The sequence below is a fragment of the Stegostoma tigrinum genome, chromosome 6, assembly GCF_030684315.1.
Source record: "Stegostoma tigrinum isolate sSteTig4 chromosome 6, sSteTig4.hap1, whole genome shotgun sequence".
NCBI classification, from domain to species: domain Eukaryota; kingdom Metazoa; phylum Chordata; class Chondrichthyes; order Orectolobiformes; family Stegostomatidae; genus Stegostoma; species Stegostoma tigrinum.
Window position 1 is genome coordinate 98,330,829 of NC_081359.1, and position 18,151 is coordinate 98,348,979.

The window sequence follows — 18,151 nt, forward strand, 5'->3', positions numbered from 1 at the left end:
CCTTTTTAACCATCCTGTGTATATGTGGCACAAATTTTAAAGAATTATGTACCTACACCCCTGGGTCCTTCTGTTCTAGAACACTATCGAGGCCCCACCATTAATTTTATAAGCCCTACCCTTGTTGTTGTACTGAAATGCAATACCTTGCATTTATCCAGTTTGGATTCTGTCTGCTATTTGTCAGCCCACTGACTTATTTGATCAAGATTCTTTGTAATCTTAGAAAACAAAAGTCCACCGTTTTTCAGCAATCATTTCTGGGTGGTGGTCAGTGGCTGGAACCTTGGCTCACTATAATGTAATACAGTTGTGACTTTACCACTTTCATAAAGATATCATTTTATTAAGTTTTTACTTTATTTAAATACTTAAACTTTAGGCAGTTATATCAGGACTGTTGTCCAACGCCATCACAATCTCTTTGACTTCACCATAATGCTACTCCATTCTGAATTTATTTTAAAAACATGCTTCATCCTTGGAACGAGACAAACCGAGTTCCTATTTGTTTGTCCCATTGATGGAAGATTCCATGGAAAAAAAGTGGGGAATTCTTCCAGTATCATAGTCAATAATCTTCCTGGAAGGGAAACCACTGAAAGAACTGGCTCATTGTTTATCTCATTCCTGTTGCAGGGGCTTTGTTTGTGTGCAAACCACTGAAGTTTGCCTACAGAATGATGATTTCTGCACTTCAACGTAATTTATTGGCAGCGAGTCCGTTTGGAGATGCACATCAGAGATGCTATTCACATATAACTTCTTTCGTGGAGAGAAATGGTAAAATTCTCTACACTGGAAATTCATTTCTTTTCCCTCATAGTTGGAACAGCTTCTTGTATTTCCCATAAGCGGAGCTGCTGATGATCACTCTCACATTAGCCAAACCATCTTCTGGCAAAACATCCACTCCCTGCACAGTGGCTTCCTTATACAACCAGCTGAAACGATCAAAAGAAGTAGTGTTGTCTGTCAGCATCTTTCCATTAGCCTCCCCATGAATTAACCCATCAGAGACCATTTCTCCATATCCTCCTGAATAAACAACCTTCACTAACTGTTTAAAAATGGTCTTGCAAATGCACTAATTTTCATCAGATATATTTTAAAACCATGCACTTGTACTGAGATTTCTTTCTTACCTCAGCTGAGGCCCAGCCAATTCTACTTGAATAGTGCGGATCAGTTTTCCTGTTGCTTGTAGAACCGCCTCTTCGATTTTCTTTTTCAGTTCTTCTAGGCCAAGCCCATGTAGTGCTGAAACTGCAACAGTGTTTGGGTCTGAGGGTAGATATCTTTAATAAATGGGAGGGGAAAAAAAAAAATCAGCTTTACATAGAGTCTGATCACAGGTTAATGGGAAAGACAGTTAACAGAATAACTTTGAACTGATTGAATAAACACCAAGAGACAGTGGTGAGAAGACAGCAGGCTTGATATTCTTGAAGGATGACTCAGAATAAAGGCAAAAAGAGATTTACCAGGATGTTGCCAGGTAAGGAAGGTTTGATTTATAAGGAAAGGCTGGATAGGCTGGGACTTCTTACACGGGAGTGTAGGAGGTTGAGAGGTGACCTTATAGAGATTTATAAAATCGTGAGGGTTAATGGTAGATGTCTTTTCCTGAACAGGGGGTATTTCAGGACCAAGGGACACATTTTTAAGGTGAGAGGAGAGAGACTTAAGAAAGACATGGGGGTAATTTCTTTTAACACTGTGGGTCGTTCACATGTGGAATGAACTTCTTGAGGAAGCGGTGGATGTGGATGCTTACAATGTTTAAAGGACGTTTAGATAAATGCATGAATAGGAAAGGTTTGTAGGGATATTGGCCAGGAGCAGACAGGTGGGACTAGTTTTGTTTGGGATTATGTTCAGCATGAACTGGTTGGACCCAAAGGCCTGTTTCCAGGCTGAATGACTTTATGATGCTATGAAAGACTTTTCTTTTAAAACCTGAATCCATTGAATTGCCCCAATGGCTAAATAATCCACCTTTTCTGGATCCACTGCAGCCAGATTCTTGTACTCACAAAATTGAGGAGTTGATAAAAATGGAGAAGAGATATTTCGAATTACCTGCAGGAGGAGAAGAAATTTGGGAAAGGTATCATTTTTAAAAAATCTTTCAACTAATATTTTATTTTTCACTGATTCCAACTAATAAACACTTGTTCATTCTTGGAATCCTGGCAGTAGTTATTTACTTGAGTTCATTAAGAGTTAACCATGCAAAGCCGACTGCAGCAACTTGCAGGCTTGGCCAGAACAGGAACAGCAGGTCCCCAATAACTATCCTGCAGAAATCAAGGCTATTTTTATTGCTGCAAAATCATTAATGATCAGATTTATTGAATCTAATTCTCAATTTTCCATAATGGGGTTTCAATTTATGTACTCCAGATTGCTATACTAATACAATTAGGTTACCATACCTAGCAACAGAATATTTCAGTTTACCTGACTTTTTGAAATATAGCTTTGGGTTCTTGTTAATTTGTAAACCATCATCAAAACATTGTTGTTGTCTCAAGATCATTTTACCTCTAGTTTCTATTATCAGAAACAAGGGGAGCAATTCCCCATGTGGGACCAATGGTACTTCAACCAATATTTTCACAGGACCTGAGTTGGAGATCTATTGAATGATTGATTGTCATGCGTGCTGAAGTACAGTGAAAAGTTGTGTTTACAAGCAGTACAGGCAGATCATTGTAAGCATAGTTGTACAGATCAAAAAGACAGACAGAGACATACAAGTTACATTGCACAAGGTGGCACTAGGCGAAAATTAACGTTAGCAAGATCAGCATTATTTGAGGCTAGAGAGTCCATTCATCAGTCTAATAAAGGCTGGGAAGAAGCTGTTCCTGAACATGCATCTGCTTGTGTTCAGGCTTTTGTATCTTCTCCCCGTCGGAAGAGATTGTAGGAGACCATTACTGGGGTGGGATGGGTCTTTGATAATTTTAGCAGTCTTTCCATGGCATCAAGTCATGTAAATGGAGACTGTGGATGGAAGTTTGGCTTCCGTGATGATCTGGGCTATGCAGACAACCTTCTGTACTCTGTTATGATCCTGGGCAGAGCAGTTATCATACCAGGCTGTTATGCACCTGGACAGTATGCTTTCAATGGTGTGTCTGTAGGAGTTGGTGAGGGACCTTACACACATGGCAAATTTCCTGAGCCGCCTAAGGAACAGGAGGTGTTGCTGCGGCTTCTTGTCTGTCACATCTACGTGGGAAGTCAGGACAGATTGTCCGTTATTGTCACTCTCCACCCTCTCAGCCTCAGTTCCATTGATGTAAATGAGGGTGTGTTCTCCTTCTTTCTTTCTGAAGTCAATGATCAGTTCTTTAGTTTATCCGATGTTGAAAGACAGATTGTTTTCATTGCACCACGTCACCAAACCCTCTATCTCCGATATCCGTCCCACTATAGTAGTGTCATCAGTGAACTCGTAGATGATGTTCATTTGGAATTTGGCAACATAGTCTTTGGTGTACAGGGAGTACAGTAGGGGGCTGAGGACACATCCTTGGTGGCCCCAGCGTTGAGCATTATTGTGGAGAAGGTGTAGGAACCTATCTTCACTGGTAGCTTTCTGATCCAGTTGCAGAGGGTGGAGCTGAGACCAATGCCATGGAGTTTTGAAATCAGTCTGGAGGGGATAATGGTGTTGAAGGCAGAGCTGCAGTCAGTGAGCAAAAGTCTGATGTAGGTATTTTTGTCGTCCAGATGTTTCAGGGATGAGTGCAGCACCAGGGATATGGCATCTGCTATGGACCTGTTACATCGGTAGGCAAATTGTGGGGGATCGAGGCAGGCTTGGTGACTGGAGTTGATATGGGCCATGACCAGCCTCTCAAAGCATTTCACAATTATTGAGGTCAAAGCCACCGGGCGGTAGTCATTAAGGCACACTGCATGTGCTTTCTTAGATTGGGGTTGATGGTGGTCTCCTGGAAGCAGGTGGGAACATTGGCTTGTCGCAGGGAGAGGTTGAAGATGTCAGTGAATACCTCTGCCAGTTGGTTTGCACAGGATCTGAGTGCTTGGCTGGGGACACCATTGGGCCTGTCGCTTTCCTCGGGTTGACTTCCAGTAAGACCAATCTGACTTCTGCAGTGATGACAGAGGGAACTGGTGTATCTGGGGCTGTCAGAGCAGGCGTCACCACACCATGGGTATTCTGCTCAAACCGAACATGGAGAGCATTCAGCGTGTCAGGCAGTGTGTTGCCTCTGTGCATTATTTTACTTTGCTTCATTCTACTTCACAGCAAGAGTTATTGCTACCAAGCTCAGTTATTGCTGCCAAGCGTTAACTGTTTGCTCCCTGCCAAGTGAGGATCAGGATTCAGCTAGCTTTTCCTTTCCTTCGAGAGATCAGAGCGGAGGCCAATATTTCCTTTGCTGAGATGAGCTACATTAGGGTTTCTTCCTACTCCTTCTACGCTATATGACCATATGAAGGCCAGTGACCAACAATACAGGCAAACTATCGAAATATAAAATCTGACAACCTTATATAAACAAATGCATAATTTGATATTACAATTTAGGATTAAAAACCATGTGGACTCTAAATAGAAATCTTAATGGAAAAAAGGAAGTAATAGAGGTCACAGGCATATGCATATTACATAGAACATAAAACATTACAGCACGGTACAGGCCCTTCAGCCCTCAATGTTGTGCCGACCTGTCATACCAATCTGAAGCCCATCTAACCTACACTATTCCATGTACGTTCATATGCTTGTCCAATGATGACTTAAATGTACCTAAAGTTGGTGAATCTACTACCGTTGCAGGCAAAGCGTTCCATTCCCTTACTACTCTCTGAGTAAAGAAACTACCTCTGACACCTGTCCTATATCTTTCACCCCTCAATTTAAAGCTGTGCCCCCTCATGCTCGCCGTCACCATCCTAGGAAAAAGGCTCTCCCTATCCACCCTATCTAACCCTCTGATTATTTTATATGTCTCAATTAAGTCACCTCTCAACCTTCTTCTCTCTAACGAAAACAGCCTCAAGTCCCTCAGCCTTTCCTTGTAACACCTTCCCTTCATACCAGGCAACATCCTAGTAAATCTCCTCTGCACCCTTTTCAAAGCTTCCACATGCTTCTTATAATGCAGTGACCAGAACTGTACGCAATACTCCAAGTGCGGCCGCACCAGAGTTTTGTACAGCTGCAGCATAACCTCACGGTTCCAGAACCCGATCCCTCTATTAATAAAAGCTAAAACACTGTATGCTTTCTTAACAGCCCTGTCAACCTGGGTGGCAACTTTCAAGGATCTGTGTAAATGGACACCAAGATCTTTCTGCTCGTCTACACTATCAAGAATCTTACCATTAGCCCAGTACTTTGCCTTCCGGTTACTCCTACCAAAGTGCATCACCTCACACTTGTCTGCATTCAACTCCATTTGCCACATCTCAGCCCATCTCTGCAGCTTATCTATGTCTCTCTGTGACCTACAACATCCTTTGCCACTGCCCACAACTCCACCGACCTTAGTGTCGTCTGAAAATTTACTAACCCATCCTTCTACGCCTTCATCCAGGTCATTTATAAAAATGACAAACAGCAGCGACCCAACACCGACCCTTGCGGTACACCACTAGTAACTGGTCTCCAGGATGAGCATTTCCCATCAACCACCATTTTCTGTCTTCTTTCAGCAAGCCAATTCCCGATCCAAACTGCTACATTTCCCACAATCCCATTCCTCCGCATTTGGTACAGTAGCCTACTGTGGGGAACCTTATCGAACACCTTGCTGAAATCCATATACACCGCATCAACCAGTTTACTCTCATCTACCTGTTTGGTCAAAATTATATCAGCTGTTTGTTATGTGCGAACATTATAAAGTTCTTACCCTACTACAAGATCAATTTTATTGTGGACTTCAATAATGGAATCCAAGAGTTGGTTTGGGAGTTGGAGATTCTGGAGAACACTCAAAACGTTGACTTTTTGGTTCGTGCTTTCAGGATGACTGATGTCTCTGACATGAACGATTACATCCTGGATGCAGATAAAAAGGAGGGGGGGGGGGTTCGTATAAACCATGCAATTCATGTAACTGCTGTTTTCTTGTCTGTTATCTGTAACAATCACAGTCAAGCTTATTGCCATGAGGTCTAGAGTCACAAAATATTACAACATAAGTGGCCATTTAGCATTGTCACTGATTCAGTTGACAATGGAAATAGCTTTTCCTTTTCAAGTTTTATAATTTTGAATACATCTATTATTTCACTTTTAACTTTCTCTGCTATAGTGAGATTCTCAGCTTCTCTAATCTTGCATCTCATCACTAATGACTTGCTGAATCTTTTGTGTATCTTTTCCATGGCACTGACGTCCATCCTAAAGTTGTCTTCCAAAATTCAATGTAATATTCTAACCAACCAAATACAACAGGCTGGATTTTCTGAGGAATGGCAATCGCATTTAGATTCCCACTCTGCTTCTTTTTTATGCTTAGAGCGAGCTCTGTATTCTTGACATGAGATTCTGATCAAGGCTTCTTCAGAAATGCAGTGCCTTACTTTAAATCCGACCGGTACCTCAGTGCAGGACAGTCACCTGAGGACCAATCACGTGCATCGTTTCCACAGGAGTCAGTCATTATTCTATAACTGAAATATCCAACTTTTCGGACAGACTATGACAGTTCATATGTAAAACCAAGTAAATAAGGCAAATATGAAGTTCCGGTGCCAGGTGAGTAGAAGACAGGGAGCAAGGTGGGACAGGGGCCAGCTTAGTCATGGAGAGATTAAGGTAGGTTAGGACAGGCAAGGTTGGGTTGTTGGGTTCCAGAGGAGGAAAACGAAGTGGAGCTTGGTTCCAGTGGAGGTGGGGGTGGAAGTGGTGTGTGTGTGTGCGAGCATGTGTGCCCGTGTGGGTATATGCGCGCACGTCTGGTTAAATGATGGGTCCTGGATGGGGTGGTCCTGGTATTTTGGAAAGTCAGTTTAATATTACTCAGGTGTTAGATGAGGCACTTAACTGCATTAGTACCTTCAGAAATTTTAGTTTTAATGGATACTTTCAGAGGGTTCCATGCGAAGGGAAATTGCTCAGCAGAATCTTCGATTTCTTAGACAATTTCGTGGTTGGTTTGCACTGATGATGTTACCCAACAGGGTACTGAAACATCTGCAGAACAATGAATCAGCTCGGTGAGCCAACCAACCATAATCCGAGCTACAAATGTACTCTAAAAATCTTCCTAACAGACTGCAACGTTGGGAGTTCTGCACTATCCTGACGTGGAACTTACATCTGCACTGCAGAAATGGCTATCTGACTATATTAAGAATGTCTGTCAGATCATCTTAACACTGCTTTTCCATACTATTGTAATAAATATCAAACTATGGCTATGAAATCATGGTTATCGTAAAATAGAATTTCATCCAAATTAAAAAAGGGAAGTGAAAATTTATCTTAAGTAGGTTTCAAATGAACACACATTTTTACATTCATCCAGGAGGGTGTACAAACCCTCTGTTCAACATCCTTAGGGTAAGATATGAAACAAAGGCCCCTTCTGCCCCCCTGTGTTTCTATAAAAGATTGCACGGCACTATTGCTTTGGAAAGTAGGAGAATTATCCCCAGTGTCCGAGTTAATATTTATCCCTAAATGAATAAGCCAAAAGTGGAAGTTTAATAACCATTAACCATTGTTGTTTGTGGGGCCTGGAACTGTCTGCAATAAAACAGTGACAGCACTTCATAGAGAAAAAGTGCTTAATTCACTTTATAGTGCCTCAGGGCAACCCAAAGTCGTGGAAGGTGCTACATAAATGAAGCTTTTTAAAGAAACGTGTTGCCAAATATATTCACTATGGACAACATCAGGTGCTACACAAGAAAAAAATTTCTCCCACCTTCTCTGGGCTGAATTTACGCTAAAGTTTTAATGAAATTCAATCCTTGTAAGAATATGAATGAGCCTCATTTATCTCCATATGAAACAAGCTGATAAAGGACAGCTGATAAGGGAGCTGTGAAACATTAATGACCTGTTCCTCATCCTGCTAATAAAAACGAAATATGGGCTCAGTTGTTGGTCATTCAAAGGGTGTGTTTTGAATATATCAGACATCCAAACACGGGTTCCTATTTTACTGAGTCCTGTCCAGGGACTTTCCTTCTCTACTAGTTTCAGTTCCTAAATAACATGATCTACTGAGTTAAAACAGAAGACGTGGTAAAGAGTTCAGGGTTTGGTAGCTTTTAAATAAAAAGCCACGCATGCAGGGGAAAAAAAATTAAAATAAGACTTACTGAATAGGCCACATCCTCTAGAGTTGCTGAGAAGGATTCAATTAGGTTGTGGGGTAGCTGTGAAAGAAATCCAATTGTATCAACATAAAGGACAGTCAGGCGGCTTGGCATCAAGCCGGCATGGGTAGTAACATCAAGAGTAGCAAACAACTGATCTCTCGGGTGAAGGCCTGAGTCTCCAGTCAGAGCTTTGATTAGGGTCGTTTTGCCTGAATGGAAAGATACGAAATGCAGCAGATTTCAGTGTTCCATTACGCTGTGGTAGGAAGATACATTTTTGCGAATTAAACAAACCTAAGAAATAGCGTAAGTTCCTCACACCTACTCTGCTATTTATACTTGATCCTGAGTATCAACTCCACTTTCTCACCACCTTTCCATAATCCTTTGATTTTCTTAGCGATGAATATATTGAAAGCTGAAATAGTTTTCAATGATGCTGTATCTAAAACCTTCTGGGGTACAGAATTCCAAAGATTTACAAACTTCTGAGTGAAGAAACGTTTCCTCCTCTCACTCTCAAATGATCGAATCCTTACCTTGAGGCTATAACCCCTTGTTCTAAATTCCCTTTCGTCAAATCCCCTCATAATGTTAAACGTTTCAATGAGCTCACCTCTCATTCTTCTGAACTCCGTAGAACATAGATCCAATTTACTCAGACAATGCCCCACTGCATTTAACAATGTGTTTACTCCAACAATGGTGCTCGAGGAGAAACCAAACCATTTTTGCATAGACACTGCACGATTAAAATGTGCTATAGTCTACAGGGGGTTGTTAATGAAGAGAATGATCACTATTTTCAGATTAACAGTAACAACTAAGGAGAAGCATGCACTCATTTCCATTCATTGATTTGAATTAGCGGAAACAATATTTTCCCATTTTATCAGGGATAATGGGAACTGTAGATGCTGGAGAATTCCAGATAACAAAGTGTGGAGCTGGATGAGCACAGCAGGTCAATCCCATTTTATACTGGTTGTTTTCTTGCTAAGAAAATTCAAGAGGCGGAAGGAACTATATTGCCTGGTTTTTTGCACTTTTTAAGCAATTCTCATGAGCAGTGAATAACCTTTTAGCAAAGAACAACAATAATAATTGCAGTTTTTTCCTGACAAATGCAGAATGGAAACTCACCACAATTTGTGTAACCCATGACAGAAATAACTGGGAACTCTCTGCGCTTGCGCTTAGTCCTCAGCAACTGTCGTTTCTTCCTTAGTTTTTCTAGCACCCCTCTAATCTTCAATTCCCTTTCTTTAAGAAGGCGTTGTTGAACTTCCATGAAGGTCTCACCTGAAATTAATAATTTGATTAAGACAAGTGAATGCATCGTCAGTGTTTAAAAATCTATTCTTTCAGCAATGCCAACATTACTATGGTTCTAAAGTCACACCTAGTCTACAGCAGGAAAGGGTGGCACATGTTCTTCGGGGAAGAAAATCAGTCAGCCAAGTCAGTGTTTACAACAATTGAATCTATATTCTACAACAAAATCACCACTGAACAATTTTTGGTCCAAACCAACTTATAAAACGCACTAAATTGAAAGGAATGTTTAAATGTATGAAGATATTTGACCCCAATTTATTGTCTAATCTACACTACAGTACTGCAACAAGTCTGATTAATAAGAACAAGCTACCAAAATTTGAGCCAGGCCTGATAGACTATTGACAGTGTATTAGGTCAGGGGAGGGAGACATGGAGAACTTATTCATCCAACTTCTCAGAACCCTGGGAAATCCCTACATCCCTTGCTTATTACCAAAATCTGTACAAACACTATTACAGACTGATTGTAAATTAATGTATTCAATTATTGTGATAAATTTTATGCTAAACCATATTTTTGATATTTAGTAGACTACACCTTAATTATCAGCAGCTGAGAGGTGACATGATAGAAAACTACAGTTGTATTTCATTGCCCCAAAAGTTTTGAAAGAAAATAACTGGGTAAAAAGGTAATTTTCTGCAGAATTCTAAAAGAGCATAGGCTGTTGCGTGAGAAATAAAAGATGAATATCTTAACAGAATATGAGGCCCAGAATAGTTAGAGACAAAATAACAGAGTCGGAATCTATTATGTTTTTTTTACTATGGTTGAGTTTGGTATGGTATTGGGATATTTACAAGCCAGTAAGAGTATGTTTGAGAAGTCAAAGAACCCGAACTCTGAATTGGCTATGGGGAGTAGATAATCACGTTGTAAGTGAAGTAGAGATTGGCTAACTTGAGCTCCAAAGGATTTTCTGTGCAACAAGAATATAAGAAAAGGTATTCTGAACAGAAATTGTGAAGGTATTATGTGTCACAATTATTGACGCAACAGTACCAAGGGCAAGGGAAATCGTACAGAGGCCAGAGTTTAATGGAATACTGTTATCCTTTGATACCACTGCTCATCATCAGCTGTGTCAAGTCTTACTAAACTGAATTGAACCTGACTTCTTTCACTTTCATTTCAGGACCTGTACATAAAGAAGATTAAAGAGTTAGTTTCCTCGGATGCATTCTAACTTAAATACTGACCAATGGCATCATTTTTTTTGTCTTTTATAATCCTAGGGTGGTATAGTGGCTCAGTGATTAGCACTGCTGCCTCTGAGTGCCAGGGATCCAGGTTTGATTGCAGCCTTGGGTGATTGTCTGTGTGGGGTTTGCATGTTCTCCTTGTGTCTACATGGATTACTGCTGGGTGCTCTGGTTTCATTCCACAATCCAAAAGGTGTGCAGGTTAGGTAGACTGGCCATGCTAAATTGCCCATAGTGTCCAGGGATGTGCGATCTAGGTGAGTTAGCCATGGTAAATGTGGGGTTAAGGGGATAGGGTGGAATGCTCTTTGGAGGGTTGATGCACACTTGATGGGCTGAATGACCTCTTTCTGCACTGTAGGAATTCTGTTTCACATCTGGGCAATGTTGGAATTAGCATTCAGCTAATGCCCTTGTGTAAGGTAGCAATGTTTAAAGTATTTAATTTGTTCCTCCACAATTGTTCTGACATTTAAACCAGAAGTTTCCATTGCAAGTATTGATTTTAGCTGAAGGAGTCATTCTCTTCTGTTTGAATTAAATCCGTTTCTCGACGCAAATCCAGAATTTTATTGTTTATTTGTCATGAGACCCAAGTGTCACTGGCAAAGCCAGCATTTGATGCCATCCTGGTTTTCCCTGAACAAAAACGGTGATGAGCTGCTTTCTTGAATTGTCATAGTCCATCTGGTAGATAGTCCCATGGTGTTGTTAGGAAGGGAGTTGCAGGATTTTGACCTAGTGACAGTGAAGGAAATGATGACATTATATATGGGTAGTTCGATTAATAATATGGTTTCACCATAACGTGGTTTTCACTTTACAACTTAGCATTCCAATAACATGCACCTGATTTGTGATAATGCAATTCTTACCCTCTCCCAGCAGTGCACAGGAATAAATATGTGCCAAAGCTCAGCACTCCTGGGTCGGTTGCTATTTGTTCAGCCTGTTTTGGCCTTGCCTGCTTCAATTTAGGCTGAATAAAATCCACGAGAATAGTCAACTCCCCACCTCTGAAGCAGTAGAGGAGCAGTCTGATGATCCTCAACTTCCAGCTTCCAGAGCTGCAGATGAGTCAGATAGCATTCCACTTCCAGATAAACAAACAATCTTATACATGAACATTATAACCATTAAAATAATTTTTTTGCATCTTTTCTTGTCTATTCTGGTGTTTTATATTAACTTTATTTGTAGTCTGTGCTTGTTTGATGTTCCAGGACTGTTTCAAAATTTGCATGAGTTTTGATGAGAATACGTTTCAAACAATACAGTCTTGCTTAAATGTGATAATTTGTAGTGACGTAACTACTGCAGTATCCGAGGATTCGGCAGTTGCAAGTTTAGAATATGGTTATTGGATGGGAACCTGCAGTTGGTGACGTATCCATCTGTCTACTGTTCTTGTGTCCTGAGACCACAGGTTTGGAAGATGCTGCCAAAGAAGCCTTGGTGAACTGCTGCAGTGCAACTCAAAGACAGTAAATACTGCCATCACTAAGCATTAACGGTATGTGAGGGTTAATGTGCTTTGTCCTGGATGGTGTTGAGCATCTTCAGTGTTGTTGGAGCAGCATCCATCCAGGAAAGTGACAGCATTCCATTAGATCCACAACTTGAGCCTTGAGGCTGTAGAAAAACCTTGAAGCAAGCTATATAATTCACAGGCATGGAAGGAAGGTTGGAACTGCAGGCCTTTTTGAAGTGAGAACATTGGATGTGGAGTTTGAATTAAGTGATAGATGAGCAACTATCAATACCAACAACCACCTATAAACAATTTTAGCAAAGCAACCTACTCCAAGGCATTTCAAAACATTGGAATTCAACCAATAGTAATGAGATTGGTAATTTTTATTGAGACCTTTGAATACAGGATGTAATATAATGAGGCAGAAGGGGGAATACAGAGGTGGATCAGAATGGAACTAAATACTGGAAATAAGGATTAAAATAAAAATGCTGGAATTTCTCAGAAGGACAGTCAGTATATGTGAGAGAAACAGAAGTCAAGCACATTTGAATTACAGATTATTGACCAGCCCTTTAACCCTTTCGCTTCCAAGTTTCAAAATAATAAAACTTTTTCTTTTTATGGCTCCCTTTCAGAGGGTGATGAGCTATCCTACAACACTGTTTACTTCATCAGAAGGCAACACAGACCAAAATGAGCATCTTCCGGCTGTGTATTGACTAATCTTTAAAATATTATGTGAAGCAAAATCTTCACATCCACATTCCAATAACACATAATGCAGCATCAGAAGACTGTAGGAGATTGGATCAATGATAATGGTCAATAATCCTGTATGGCAAACTTATGATGATGTAGGAATATTACCTGATCCCATTATGTACCTGGATCCACCACCTTGTTGGTCTAAGTGAGCCAATTCATTTTTCAGCTGTGACCTGCCAAATGAGGGCAAAATATTATTCAAATTAAATGACACTATAGCCTTTCCAGGAGTAGATACATTTTTGCAAGTCCGGTGTGGAACATACTGCTGCAAGACTCAGCTAAAATAGGACATTTATAAGAACAAAAATGGTGATTTAAAAGGATAAATTAAAATTTTAAAAATAATCAGTGTATTTCACTACACTCAATGTAATATCATGTTGCAGAGTATGCCCTTTTCTTAAAAAAGGGGTTGCCATGCTACTTCACGTTACTCTATTTTGGCACAGAATTTCTTACATGAAATTGCTTCAGTAAAGCATAATCAGGCAACTGAGCCACTCAAATAAATTAGTTAATATTATGAGGGCATTGGGTTTGGGAATGGAGTTCGGGATCATGGCGGAGAGACACAGCAGCAGTTATGAAGCATACTTCCACACTGAACTGGTCTTACCATAATTCTATGATTTTTAATTGTAAGCAAAAGATTACTTCATCAGCTCTTTCCATAATTGAAATTATATAATAGGACTTTCAATCTACAACGATACATTGAACACGTTGTTATTGAGATGAACAGACATGTCTGTGCTGGAGGTAAGTAAGGACTTTTCAACTTAAGTCCTGTTCTCAGATCCAATGGGAAGCAAAGCAAATAGTTGACAACATGCCCAAACGTTTTCCAAAATAGAAAATTAGAAACACACCCTTGTGATAGCTGAGTAAGAGCCAAAATCTGAATGCAAATTTTCAGACTGTGCTGTGCACTGGTATGCAAATTCAGAAGTGATTCGACAGGCTGAAGGGCCTCTTCCATACTGTATGGTTCTAAAGCTATTGAGCTACGTAAATTCAACTTTCTTCTAATTCTTCAAATGGAAGTAGTGAGCCGGCAAATCTTTCTAATATTAATGTCTCTAAGTCAGGAGGACAGTTTGTTATAATTAATTTTATCAGCAATCTCTCCCATGATATTAACAATGCAATACTGTTAAAGTTTTTGAGGTGTTGTAGAAAATTGAGCCCTTACCTCAAATATGGAATCTCAGCCAATGCTATCTGCAGTTTAGCTTCTTTAGTTCGGGCATTGAAACGGAAGATGTGAAGGACGACAGAGTATCTATCGAACACTTTAACACCCCAGGCAGATTCCAATACTTTCTAAAAGAATTAAAGGGAAATATTTTACTTGTTTGCCCTTTATACAGATTAAAATCAACACAATGAAATGCCAAACAGGCACAACAGGCTATCCGTCCTCTATTAGTACTGTCTGATTCTACAACACTAGAACAATATTTATGGAGTGTAGGCCTGCAGTTGTTTCTCCTCCCCACTTGTTTTCAAGAAAGTGGCAGCGAGTTGCCTTGTTTAACTGCTGTGGTCTACGCAGAGTAGGTACACTCGCTGTTAGGAAGGAATTCAATTGCAGAATTTTGAACCAGGGAAGGAAGGACAATATATCTGACTTGGAAAAGAACTTGCAGCTGGTGGTGTCCTTCTTCTGGGTTGTGGAGGTTATGAATTTAGAGGGTGCTATCAAAGAGCCTCAGTAAGTTGCTGCGTTGCACCTTGTATACGGTAACACGGCTGCCATGATACATTAATGGGAGGGTTTGAATGCTTAGGTTGCTGGATGGGTATTAATCTAGTGGGCTGCTTCCTCCTGATTGGGTTTGAGCTTCTGGATTATTGATGGATGAATGTGACTCCAATCAAATGGAGAGTATTTCATCACACTCCCAACGTGTGCTTTATACATGGTAGCAGGCTTTCAACTATCAGTGGCCAAGGATTGCTGGATAATGTTTGGAAACAGGGACAATATCTGAATTTAAGGCCAGCTATGTCATCCCAATTATTTCAGGGCAGTGATAAGTTAAGTCAGCACAAATGTCAATTTAGGTCAGTCTAATGATTTAGTATTGCACCCAGAACATGCTGTTCATTTTCCCCTGGATTTGGAGGAGCAATATATTAATACTTTTGTCTCAGCATAATGTATTTGAAACATGTTGTTGATTGATTCTTGATTGATATACTTACAGTCATAGCTCTGTATATCATGGAAACAGACTCTCTCATCCAACTTGTCCATGTCAACTAGATATCCTAAATAAATTTAGTCCCATTTTCCAGCATTTGGCCCATATTCCTCGACACCCTTCCTATTCAAAGACCCATTCAGATGCCTTTTAAATAATGGAATTGTAGCCCCCACCACTTCCTCTGGCAGCTCATTCCATATACACACCACCCTCTGTATGAAAAAGTTGACCCTTAGGTTCCTTTTAAATCTTTCCCCTCTCACTTTAAACCTGCCCTCTAGTTTTCGACTCCCCCACCCCAGGGGAGAAATTTTGTCTAATCACTTTATCTACGCTCCTCATGATTTTATAAACCTCTATAAGGTCACCGACACTCCAGGGAAAATAGTGTTGAAGGGATGCTGCTATTTTGGAATAGTTGATGAGTAGTAGTTAAATAACATTATTTTGTTAAGTATCTTGATCAACTTAAAGTTATGCCTTTTTTTTGTTTGACTTAACCCATCCTGGTATAACAACTCTAAAACTATGCAGGAAATGACAAATTAAGAGGCAACATGGAGTAGCTTAAAGCATTTTCAAATCTCTGCCACTTGAGGATACTATGCGAATGATATAAACATCAGTTCTGAGGTTTGCAATGTAATCACGATGAAATTACTGTCAATTACATATAATTGAACACATTATGATTAGTTATTATATCATATTCTGCTTGGCTGAAAGTTCTTTACCTCTGATGATGCAGACAGTCGCTCAACATTCATAAACACTGCAGTAACTTGTGGCAGCCCTTTTAATTTTTCTGTAAAAAGTAGCATTACAATAATTACTACATGTTAACACTTAAGTTTCTGCAACCATTTGGAACGTAATGAAGCTATTGTTGTGAAGTTGGGCACAGTATTTGATATTTGTAAAATGATCGAGGGGCGGTAAAGAGTATGTTCCTTTAAAAGATAATGTTTTTTTTAGCTTGGAGATTGAACAAATGTCTGCAGGCAGCTGATGTACAGACAGTTCTTGAAATTGAAACATTGTATGTAAAGGCTATACTATTAGTGGGCAAAACAGCATTTTTACCAAGACAACAGGCTTTTGAATTTAGCCAATTAATTTAGACCAGGCTATAATTATCAAAACCCAATTAAACTTAAATCTAATGATTTTGACAACTTAGGGCCAGTCCTATTGTAAGAAATTAGTAGGTCATCAAGGATATAATATCACCTTTGTAACATAATGAAAATCATTGAGAGTCAACTATCATTTGCCAACAGAACAGCTCTCAGCTATAAAAGAAAGAATCTCTGGCTCTCATAGAATTCTCTAAGCTCTCAGAAAACCATCATCTAAAGGGACAGTGGCACTCTTTGTTAATATTCCTGACAAGTATTCAGGGGAGAAATATGTTTCTAACTGAGGATCAGTGGAGAGGGCGCGGAGTATTCTGGAAGACTTAATGTCTCAAAATTACAGCCAGGATAAGTTTTAATTTTTCTTATTACTTTGGTTTACATAAGTGGGACTTGTATTTATTTTGGAACAGCAGATCATTAGAATTTTGTTTATTCAGGAATAGTTAGTCTTTAAGAGGGAATTGTTTGGTTTGGTAGTAGCTCTGCTAATTTGTTTACTGTTAGACCTGTATGAATAAATTGTTACTTGTTGAATATAAAGTGAGCATAAGGGATTTCTTTCAGTTCACCACTCGTTTATATCAGATGTGGGTGTGACAGGCAGGTTATACCACTTTTCACACTTCCTTAAACAGATTATGAGGTGAGGCGAATTTCTCTGGGTGTTTCAGTTTTAGTTATCAGAGTGGAGGCGGGGCTGTCAACATCACCTTTGTAACATAATGAAAGATGTCACTTACATTTCTTTTACTGTAACAAAGTATCACAAAAATAGTTTTATCAAATAATTGTACATTCTTTTCAATGTATTTAACTAATTCCACAGCCTATATTGTACATAAGATGTATTCGAACATTATTTATGACAAAATCAGAGACATCATAAAACATTATCAGAGATAATGGGAACTGCAGATGCTGGAGAATTCCAAGATAATAAAATGTGAGGCTGGATGAACACAGCAGGCCAAGCAGCATCTCAGGAGCACATTACATCATAAAACATATTTTTTCCTAATTCAATGTGTCTAAATATTTTTTCTATTCAACTTGTGGAACTTTGGCATTGCTGGCAGGCCAACATTTGTTGCCTGTCCATAATTGCCCTTGAGAAGGTGGTGATGAGCTACCTTCTTGAATCACTGCAACCCACGTGCTGTAGATTAACCCACAATACCATGAGAGAGAGACTTCTAGGATTTTGACCCAACAATAGTGGAGGAACGGCAGTATATTTTTAAGTCAGGAGGGGGAGTTGCTTGGAGGGTGTTCCCATGTATCTGCTGCCCTTATCCTCCTAGAAACTCCTTGATGCAAGTGGTTGTGGGTTTGGAAGGTTTTATCTAAGGATCTTTGGTGAATTTCTGCAGTGCATGTTGTAGATAGTACAAGCTGCTGCAAGTGAGCATCAACAGTGGAGGGAGTGGATGATTATGGATGTTGTGCCAATCAAGTTGGCTGTATTGTCCTGGATGGTGTCCCGCTTCTTCAGTGCTGTTGGAGCTACACCCATCTAGCCATCACATTCCTGACTTCTGCGTTGTAGTTAATGGATGGGCTTTGAGGAGTCAGGAGGTGAGTTACTCACTGAACTATTCCTAGCCTCTGACCTTCTCTTGTAGCTAATGTGCTTATGTGGCCGGTCCAGTTGAGTTTCTGGTCAATGATAGCCTGCAGGATGTTGATAG

The 18,151-nt window shown here is 39.9% G+C and overlaps 1 protein-coding gene across 3 annotated transcripts in view; it reads right to left on the reverse strand.

The window, feature by feature from the left end:
* Window positions 1–369: 369 nt before the first annotated feature.
* Window positions 370–18,151, reverse strand: part of gtpbp6 (GTP binding protein 6 (putative)) — a 28,288-nt gene continuing 10,506 nt past the window's right edge. The window contains exons 2-9 of one of the 3 annotated variants that reach the window (XM_048533566.2): window positions 16,059–16,129; window positions 14,307–14,437; window positions 13,214–13,284; window positions 9,469–9,627; window positions 8,326–8,534; window positions 5,901–6,049; window positions 1,146–1,298; window positions 370–944 (exon numbers count right to left, since the gene is read on the reverse strand). In XM_048533566.2, the coding sequence (XP_048389523.2) occupies window positions 821–944; window positions 1,146–1,298; window positions 5,901–6,049; window positions 8,326–8,534; window positions 9,469–9,627; window positions 13,214–13,284; window positions 14,307–14,437; window positions 16,059–16,129 (1,067 nt within the window). In that variant the 3' untranslated portion in view covers window positions 370–820. The other 2 variants (XM_048533565.2, XM_048533567.2) reach the window with 2 other exon arrangements.